Source organism: Poecilia reticulata, unplaced genomic scaffold, assembly GCF_000633615.1.
Source record: "Poecilia reticulata strain Guanapo unplaced genomic scaffold, Guppy_female_1.0+MT scaffold_265, whole genome shotgun sequence".
Lineage (NCBI taxonomy): Eukaryota > Metazoa > Chordata > Actinopteri > Cyprinodontiformes > Poeciliidae > Poecilia > Poecilia reticulata.
Genome location: NW_007615047.1, coordinates 50,780 through 60,575, shown reverse-complemented (window position 1 = coordinate 60,575; position 9,796 = coordinate 50,780). Strand labels below are relative to the sequence as shown.

Below are 9,796 nucleotides of genomic sequence, written 5' to 3'. Positions count from 1 at the left end.
TTAACCAAACAGAACCCGCAGCGTCACACTCGGCATCAGGTCTGACAGGACAGATCGTTCTGGTTGGTTAATCTGGTCAGTTTTGGTTCTGGTTGGTTAACGGGTCGGTTCTAGTACCAGAACCCGACTGTCCAGATGAAGCAGGAAGATTAATTACTGAGATGAGGGCTGAAACGATTCCTCGAGTGACTCGAGAACCTCGATTATTTAAATTCCTTGATTAAAATGTACCTGCCTGGAAGCTTCGTTAATTTACGTTTTATCATTTAGCGCCGTGTTTCAGCCGGAACATGATCTGCGTTGCGTGTCACTCTGACTTCCTCTGAGTTGTTGACGGAAGCTACGTGTTAGCGGCATAACGTCCAATCTTCAGGTTCGGCCAACGGGGATTTTACTGATTGGTGATAATTCCGGGTTTTCATGGTTTTTGGGGACCAATAAACATCCTTAAAATGCCCGGAGCAGAAAGGATGCCGGGAGTCCGGCATCCTTTCTGCTCCGGAGCTGCTGGTTGGAGCCGAGGAGGATTTATACAGGTGAGCGGAGAGACGGAGCGGCGGGCGGCTGATGCTTACAGAGCAGCTTTACGGACGAACCGCACAATAAACTATATCATCCCGGTCCGAACAGACGGGAGGCGGAACATGGCTGGTAGATGAGCTTCTGAACGGAGGAGCCGTAAATATCCCGTGTTGCTCCCCCCCTTCGTTCGCCTGTCCCCTGGTCTACCGATGGTCTCTCCCCCCGGCATTAGGTCTCTTCGTTCGCCTGTCCCCTGGTCTATTTCCTCCCCTCCACCCCACATTTTACCTTCGCCTGCCCTCTGACCCCAAACCCCCCAATCCAGGAGACATTCYCCGTATCGTCMAACCCAAAGCTCRGCAGGTTTGGGRCAAAGTGAGAGTTCAGCTGTTAAACTGACTGAAGATGAACAGAAACTAAAAGTTTAGACATTTTTATAAGAGTATTTGTGAGCCTGGCTCTTTATTATTACACTGAATATAATTCAGATCTTTGTGTAACTTTTCTTCAGTTTAACTTAGAAAGTGAACTTTTATTGTTACAGATTAATTTTCTAAACTACAAAAAAGTAACTTAGGGAAGCTCAAATGTGAAAAATTGGACTGATGTTGATATCCGATAGTAACACTGCTGTTATGCCAGATTTACCAATATTTTATTTTATACATTTTATTTATCAGATTACTCGATTACCGTATTTTCTGCACTATAAGGCACCTAAAAACCTTCAGTTTCCTCAGAAGCCGACAGTGCTCCTTATATATGGACCAACATGGAGCCACAACAGGTCCAGCAGCTACGGTAACCAGCCGCCGACTTCATTTTGCCTGCAGAAGAAGAAGCGCGCGGTGCATGCTGGGATAGTTGTCAGAATGCTGGTTTGTTAATAAAGTTTGACTGACCCATCTACCCACCAACCTGATGATCAGGTCGTCTGCAGGTCATGTAGCACCAGGTTCTCCACCAACATGCTGAAGGGTCACCATCGTCTGGCCCAGGAAGGCTCTCCTCACCGACCCGAGTCGGACTGTTTTGTTGACATTCCCTTTAGAGCAGCTCCATCTAGTGGATGCACAACGTAACTCCAGCCTTTCCTATAGCGTCTATTCTGTGTCTTATATCGTAATAATAATCGATAGATTACTCGGTTACTAAAATATTCGTTTACAACAGACCTAACTGACCAGGATATCATTTTAGAAAAACATCTTAAAACTTCACAAACATTAAAAACATTTTTTTTTACTTTATGTTGACAAATAAACTATAAAAACAAAATGGAGGCTGAGCTGACTAGTTTAAGGGAAATATGTTCAGACATAGAAAACTACATTCATCAGCGGTTGCCATGACGATCTAACCTTCAGAGGAAGCTTCCAGTTGATGGATGTGCTGCCCTCTAGGTGGCAGGCAGCAAACTGCAGCCACTTCCCCTTAATCCAGAGATTCTCAAACCTTTTCAGGCTGAGGATCAATTAAGCCATTTAACCAGCAGTAACCGAAATAACACACCTCAATAAAAAATAAAACATTAGCCTGTTAACTCGCATGTTGTTTTCTTAGTTCTTCCTGATGAAGAGTGGTGCTGTTTGCTACATGTGACGCCACATGGACACCAAGTGTTATGTGCATTAATAACAATAATAGAGCTGCTGCTTTAACAAAGCCGTTCACAGGAATCCAGTCGCTGGTGAACATCAACCCCCAGCAGCTTCTGCTTCTCTGATCATATAATATTCCTGGTCTTGTTTTCTTTCCATCAGTATCTGCAGCTTTTCTTTTGAGGGACCCAGTTTTAATCCAGTTTTCCATCATTATTTTTAACGCAGTCCTTTGCTAAGCTAACTGTAGCGTCGCGCTTCGAGATGACGTCACGGTAGATAAACTGTTGTTTACATGCAGTACCTCAAGGATCACTAGGGGGCGCCTGGAGACTAAAAACAGTCTGGGACCACGGTTTGAGAAAGACTGGTTTAAACCAATGAACCAGAACCAGAACCAGAACCAGGACCAGGTCCAGAACCAGGACCAGAACCAGGACCAGGTCCAGAACCAGGTTCAGGTTCACGTCCAGGTCCAGGACCAGAACCAGGTCCAGAACCAGGACCAGAACCAGAACCAGGTTCAGGTTCACGTCCAGGTCCAGGACCAGAACCAGAACCAGGACCAGAACCAGGTCCAGAACCAGGACCAGAACCAGAACCAGTTTCAGGTTCATGTTCAGGTCCAGGTCCAGGACCAGGACCAGGACCAGAACCAGGTCCAAGATCAGGACCAGGACCAGGACCAGAACCAGGACCAGAACCAGGTTCAGGTTCAGGTCCAGGTTCACGTCCAGGTCCAAGACCAGAACCAGGTCCAGGTTCACGTCCAGGTCCAGGACCAGAACTAGAACCAGGACACAAAGCCAAACATTGGTCTGACTGAAAACGACCTCTGACCTTTGCTTCCTGTGAGGGAGGAGATCTTCCTGGGCCGCGCTCTAATGTCATAGATGATGGGGTACTGGAACCAGGGGACCCTGCAGACGACAACTGGGTCAGAACCAGAGGAAAGTAATCTGATTACAGCAGGAAAACCTTCATCCTCACACAGAGGATGACGAGTCCCTACATGTCCTCATAACTCAGATCAGCCAAATTCCTTCAGAGTCGTCATGGCTGCTGATGCTGCGGGCTGGAAGGAGCTCCAGTAGCAGTCCATCTCACAGTGACTCTGAAGAGCCCTCTGACTGAAGACTGTATGACAGACTCATGCTAACAGTTCAGTATCCAGGCTGGATGACTCCATCAGCTGTAAGCAGCTCTGCTAATCCACCTCCTTTGCTTTTGCTGCTCTTTAAATGTGTCTGGCTGTTTGGACTGAAATCCAGGCTGAGAGATGCTGGAGTCTGGGATGAGATCCAGATCCATCATGTTCCACTGAATGACCTAATAAATGTAAAACTCTGACTGGATCCTGTTTTGGCCTTGAAGTTCGTCCATCTTGTTTGATGAAGATCTTCTATTGTTCACCATGATGGACGGAGGAGACGCTCCGATCTTCCTCCTCCTTCTCTCTCTGCTCCATGAAACTTTTCAACTCCTCTGGGATTCAGGGTCAAAGTTCAGGTATTATTTGAGCCTCTGAGATGCCAATCAGTTGTGAAAACAATCATAGCAGCTGTTATAATGCAGCTAATAAAGCAGCTAGCTGAGCGGCTAGCTGCTGCGCTAACGTACCTGAAGTGGAGTCCTTCAGCGAGGACTGTGTTCATCTCCATCCCACCGATCCTGTTGAAGACGATGGCTCGATGTCCTCCTTCCACTGAACACAGAGCGAGAGACAGAAGACAGTCAGAAGGTTCTGGTCCGGGTCCAAACCGTTAGCTGCAGGATGCTAAAGGTTCTGATCCGCAGCATAATGCTGACGTTTCCTGTCTGAGCTTCAGCCACAGCGTTAGCTTTCCACTGGACATTAACTGGCAGCTTCCTGCTGGAGCCACATGAGCGGAAAATAACACAGAGAAGAGTTTATAACAGGATATCCAAAATGTGGCCCGGGGGCCATTTACAGCCCGCTGGATGGCTTTGTTTGGGCCCTCAGTCAGTCCACAATTCAAGAACAGAGCAAATTCATAATTAATTCAATATTCTTCCAGAAAAATAAAATGCTAACATGTATTTATTTAGGAGACAAAGTAACTTTCTTTAACTTTGCTAAAACCAACCAGCGATGTCTGACCTTACGTAAAAATAAAACAAAATCATGAGGATAATAAACTAAAAAAAAACCTTTGGAAAATATTTATCTGTCACGTACAACAGCAACTCTTCACGAACCCGTTTCCCAGATTTCGTTTCTACAAAAATCAGACTCTTCTGCTTTAATAAAGTGTTGTCTATTTATATTAAAGAGATCTTTTCAGTTTTAACTAAAAAAATGTGGCCTTCGAGTTCTCGTAACTTTACTGAAAGTTTGGACACCCCTGGTTTCTCACCTTATTAATGAGCCGGGGGTATCAGTGGGATCCCAGAGGATCCCGAGATTTTCCAGGTACTAATCAGATTGGATGGGATTATAAGGAGACCGACAAGGATTGAGATCAACTGGATTTCAATCAGAGCTTTCTCCTCCAACTGGACTGAAACTAAACTGTTTCTGCTGCTGAGGCAGGGATTCAGAGGTCAGAGGTCAGGGCTACCTGTGTATGTAGCTTCCTTCACGCCGTAAGCCAGAGCTCCAGCTCCGATCAGGAGCTTCAGTCCGATTCCTGCTCCCCGGGGTCCAGAGGACATCCTGCCAGCGATCTGCCGCAGCTGCTGCAGAAAACCCTGAAAAACACAGCAGATCACGTCTGATTAGATCAACCACCCCGCAGATACAAGGCATCAGGATCAACAAGGCTGACCTCCATACCAGGCCTTAAAGCTTGGATCCCTGTTCTATCCGGTCGTTCTGTGGTGTAAACTGCGATCCTCGGCGGATTTTAGAACAATTAGATCAAAATAAATGTCATTCAAACACCTGCTTTATGAGCCGAATTAAAGTTGAGTGTCTGGAGACTTTAATTAAGCTTTAATAGAGTCAGAATACCAGCTGGAAATTAGAGAAAATCCTAAAATTACCTTATTTTAGAGCTTTTGCCAACGTAATTTGGACTCCTGAGCGGAACCCTGAAGCCTTCCCGACATAAATCCCGTCTGATTCTCTAAATCAAGCCGGAGTCACCAACGTTGAACAGATTTAGTAGAACAGACATTAAAACTAAGCAGAATCAGACATTTACATTATTACTAACCGCATTTAAATCCTCCTAAATCAGCTCTGCTTGCCATCTAACGTCAGCTGGACTCACGCGCTGAGTTTTAACATGGCACGAGCCGCGGGAAACCACGGAGCCGTTGAACCGAACTGGACCCGGAAAGAAGAAAACGGTTCCGAAAAATCATAAATATTAAAGGAAATAAACCCACTTACACCTGGCTCCTTGTTCGCCATGCTGTCCTGTTAGAAACCCGAATGGGAAGAGACGTCAAGGTCACGGGTGATGACGTATTTCCGTGTCCGTCGAGAATCATGGGAAATGTAGGCTTCATGACTTTGGCTTCTCATCGTTTTTGAGTCATTTTTAATGATTCAGGTGATAATTTATTTGATTAAATCATTTAAAAACGAGGAACCCGATTTTTCATGATTGTTCTCTGATTTTCTCCATTCATAAACAGTTTGTTTTCTAACAACAAATAAAACATCTTGTGCATTTTTCTTAAATTACTGTTGAGTGGCATATTTATTTTAATATAATTTTTTTCCCAATAACTGTACAGTATTTTTCCTATGTTGTAAATTTGCTCATACTACACACTCTCTATTCTATTTGAATATTTAGTCATTACTATTTATTTAAAGCATGGATTTTCAAAAATATTTCTTGATATTTTTCTCTCAAGCAGTCAGACTTACACTTGAAATCATTTAAAGTTGATTTTCACTTCCTTTAATCCGGCATGAAGACACAATCTGCTGTTAGAAAATCTGGACAAAATGATTTGATTATGATTGAAGCATCTTTTATTGTCACACATTTACCCCGTCGGTGTGTAAATGTCATGTTGCTCCTGTGCAGCAGGGGGCAGCAGAGGGCAGCAGAGCTCTGGAGCGCCGGACTGATGAAACATTTCAGTTTTTATAATCTGATTCTCTGAATCAAGTCACTAATGCTGACAGAGAAAAACTCTCCAATGATTTCACTGCTTTGGCTGAATGATATTTTATTTAAAAAATAATTATATGGTTACAAAATGAAGGTTGAATCTGATCAAAGTTGATTAAGATTCATTTAATTCAGATTTATGACGGTAAACAATAAAGATTGTTGCATATTTCTGTTAAAATGAGATCTAGATATTAATGGGGTTTGACCTGGTTGAATAAAGGAAATAATAACAACAACAACAACAACAACAACAACAACAACAATAATAATAATAATAATAATAATAATAATAATAATAATAATAATAATAATAATAATAATAATAATAATAAAGCGACCCCATATTGACACCAAGAGGATACAAGATCAGTTTTTATTAAGGCTTTAAACATCCATCCATCCATCCATCCATCCATCCATCCATCCATCCATCCATCCATCCATCCATCCCATTGGGGTCATGAGGATTGACCCCAATGCCGTCAAAGGGCGAGAGGTGGGGTCACCTGGTCAGGTCACCAGTCCACCACAGAGGTTGTAAACTTAAAATAAGCAAATAAATAAATAAATAAATAAATAAATAAATAAATAAATAAATAAATAAATAAATAAATAAAAAGGCTGTGTAAATTTAAAGAATAATAAAACATAAAAATGTTTTACATTTTTTGTGTGAACTAACAGATAAAGAGAAATGTGATCATTTTGTGTAAAGATTGTATCTTTCATAATAAAGAGCAACTGATGAAACAGGAAGTGAATTATCTGAAGTTTAAAGACAGTTTAACACTAATCAGACTTTCAATGTCTCTGAATCTGTTTGAAATTAATTACATTTATAATGAACTGGCTTGTTTTGCCTTGCAGTGACTTCAACTAATCCTGAAACTCAGATTTCCTGACAAACAGGCAAAGAGCATCAGCAGAGATTCAGCATGATTAGATATCGATCCAACACAGGGACATAAAACCAATACTGATTATTTAACAAGGATTCATAATCAAACCTCTGGTACTTGGGTGTTTTTGTGTTTTTTTATTATTTGATAATTATTCAAACATTAATGAGTTAAATCTTAAGGCAGAATTCAGATAAAGTTTAAGAAAAACACAATAATGACAAATAATGATAAACAATAAAAAATAGACTAATTTGTGTGCATTGATGCAAAAATAAAGAGAGAAACTGAAACTGAAGTATTGATTTTATCTCCCTGGTATCGATCTGATATTGAAACTGACTGGTATTACTAATATTTTTAATTTATATATCTAATGATCAGATAAAAGAACATAAATAGAACATATTTTTATTTTTTGGAGGAAAAGGGCTCAACAAATCCCGTCAAAGTGAAAATCCCTGCAGCCAGCTGAACTTTGCTTCATGTTTTCATGTTATTTGTCAGAATTAATCCGACCAGCGACTTAATTTATGAGCCGAATAAAATAAAAGCTTATGGAAGATGTTGTGGTTTAAAGGTGAAGCAGGAAAACTTTCAGCAACAGGTGAAACTGATGAAAATGTTTTATTTTGGTTGGATTTTAAACGGAGTCTGGTTTCACAGAGGAACTTTGAGCCTGCGCACAGAGCGGACCTGCGGTATGGATGATCACCTGGATCCGGAGGTTCTGATGCGCTGGGCTCGGGCCGGCGGCCGGTTCCGACGGTCCATTCGGGTCTGTGCGCGCGGCGGAACCCAGCTTGTCTCCTGCTGCTTTCTGATTGGCTCACGCTTCAGTTCCTCCTGAGGAAATCACTCCTTTTATAGTTAACGGCGCTGCGTGCCGCCGGTTTCCGGGTTGACTCTCACCAGCATGTAGAGGAGGCGGGCCGCCGGGAGACACCTGGAGCACCGCGGGCACATCGGGCCATCGATCCGCTCCGCACTCATCGATCAGCGATCAGTGAAGGTGAGCGCGGCGCGGCGCGGCGCGGCCGGGGCCGGGAGGGTAGGAGAGGGGGTGGAGGCGGCGGGGTCCGGGCCGGAGGTGGGGGTTAGATCTCAGGGTGGATCCTGACTGATCAGACATGTCAGGTCCTGCAGACCGCTGCTGCTGCTGCTGGGGGAGCAGAACCTGCAGCAGAACTCTGAGGTTCCGCTGCAGGTTCTGACCCACATGGAGGTTCCGATCTGAGCTCAGATCTTGAGATTAAAATTCTCCAAATCCTGGCGCCTCTCTGCAGGTTCGAGTCTGTTCACCCGCAACCAGCAGCGGGACTCATTTCCGTTTTCACTCCGTTCAGACTGTCAGAGCCGCCAGCGGGGAGGCCCGACAAATCTGGGGCTGAGCGCGGCTCCGTCCAGGGGCGATGCGAGGACACAGGCGGCCGGGGGCTCCGGCCCCAAGGCATCAGCGTTTTAACTAGACATGGGACTTGATTCAACTTTTTAATATGTCTGAAATTATTTAATTACATTTTTATCTAAATCTATATATTGACAACATAAACATCCAATTAAAAAAAACAAATTTTCTGGTAAATTATTGAATAAATCTGTTTTTTCAGCCATTGAGTTTTCCAGAGTTTCAGGAAGTCCTGAGCATTCATGCAGCTTCTTTAGCAATCTCTACTGTAATGTAATGTAGCATTAGCCGCTACATGTTTAGCATTGAGATGCTATTTTAGGCTTGATTAGCTTCACTGACAGGCTAACTCCTTAAAAAATAAAAAATTATTAATTGGGCTACATTTTGAACTTACTACAATCTATGTAATGAATGAAAATGAATGCATTAAATTCTCAGCCTTTGTCTTTATAAGATGTTTGCAATATATTAAAATATGAAATATAAAAATTATTTTATCTTTCAGCAGGTTGAAACCTGAAATTCTGGACACAAAAATATAGAAACAAAAAGCAAAAAAAAAAAAAAAAAACTGTTTAATATTCTCTGATTTTCTAGTTAAATTTTAAACTTAAATTAATACATAAACTGGGCCGACATGAAGAACTGATGTTGCTCATTTCCATCTTGTGTTTAGGGTCATGTGACCTCTGCTTGGTCATGTGACCTCTGCTTGGTCATGTGACCTCTGCTTGGTCATGTGACCTCTGCTTGGTCATGTGACAGTGATGCAGATTGTGGGGAATTTAACTGAAGCAGAAGAGCAGAGTCAGCAGTTTATGTATAAATACCATAACATTAATATTCTCTGTGTCGTAAATCAGTCGCTTTATGTCGCATCATAATCACTATCAGATGATAATCTGGTCTCTGCTGTAATCTGGATTATTTGCTCCGTTCAAACATTTTACTTCCTGCCGGGTTCTCCAGCTGTTGCACACACTCCTATACTTGTGAGGACCAGGTGCTGTTAACCAGTTGGATGGTTCTGGGTTCTACAGGCCCGGTTCACTCGGGTCCAGATTCATCAGCTCTGCATCATTTCAGACACGTGTCGATTCTTTAATCAGGGAAATTAAACGAAGCATAAAAAGCAAAACTGAAGTTGGTTTTGGGATTCGAACCATCGTCCAGTTTCTGCTGCTTTTCATTTATTCATCTCTGCATGTATGTCTGCTTGTCTTCCTGTCTGTCTGTCTTCCTGTCTCTCTGTCTGTCTGTCTCTCT

The 9,796-nt window shown here is 42.7% G+C and overlaps 2 protein-coding genes across 2 annotated transcripts in view; one reads left to right on the top strand and one right to left on the bottom strand.

Moving 5' to 3' along the window:
• The window catches only part of LOC103460626 (prohibitin-2-like), a 10,232-nt gene extending 4,667 nt beyond the window's left edge, over positions 1-5,565 (bottom strand). Inside the window, exons 1-5 of the mRNA XM_008402880.2 lie at positions 5,482-5,565; positions 4,706-4,835; positions 3,744-3,828; positions 2,912-3,043; positions 1,884-1,986 (exon numbers count right to left, since the gene is read on the bottom strand). Of these exons, the coding sequence (XP_008401102.1) occupies positions 1,884-1,986; positions 2,912-3,043; positions 3,744-3,828; positions 4,706-4,835; positions 5,482-5,502 (471 nt within the window). The 5' untranslated portion in view covers positions 5,503-5,565. The remainder of the gene's footprint in view (positions 1-1,883; positions 1,987-2,911; positions 3,044-3,743; positions 3,829-4,705; positions 4,836-5,481) is intronic.
• Positions 5,566-7,605: 2,040 nt separating this feature from the next.
• Positions 7,606-9,796, top strand: part of LOC103460620 (protein FAM49B-like) — an 11,880-nt gene continuing 9,689 nt past the window's right edge. Inside the window, exon 1 of the mRNA XM_008402862.2 lies at positions 7,606-8,131. The gene's annotated coding sequence lies outside the window, so the exon portion shown is untranslated. The remainder of the gene's footprint in view (positions 8,132-9,796) is intronic.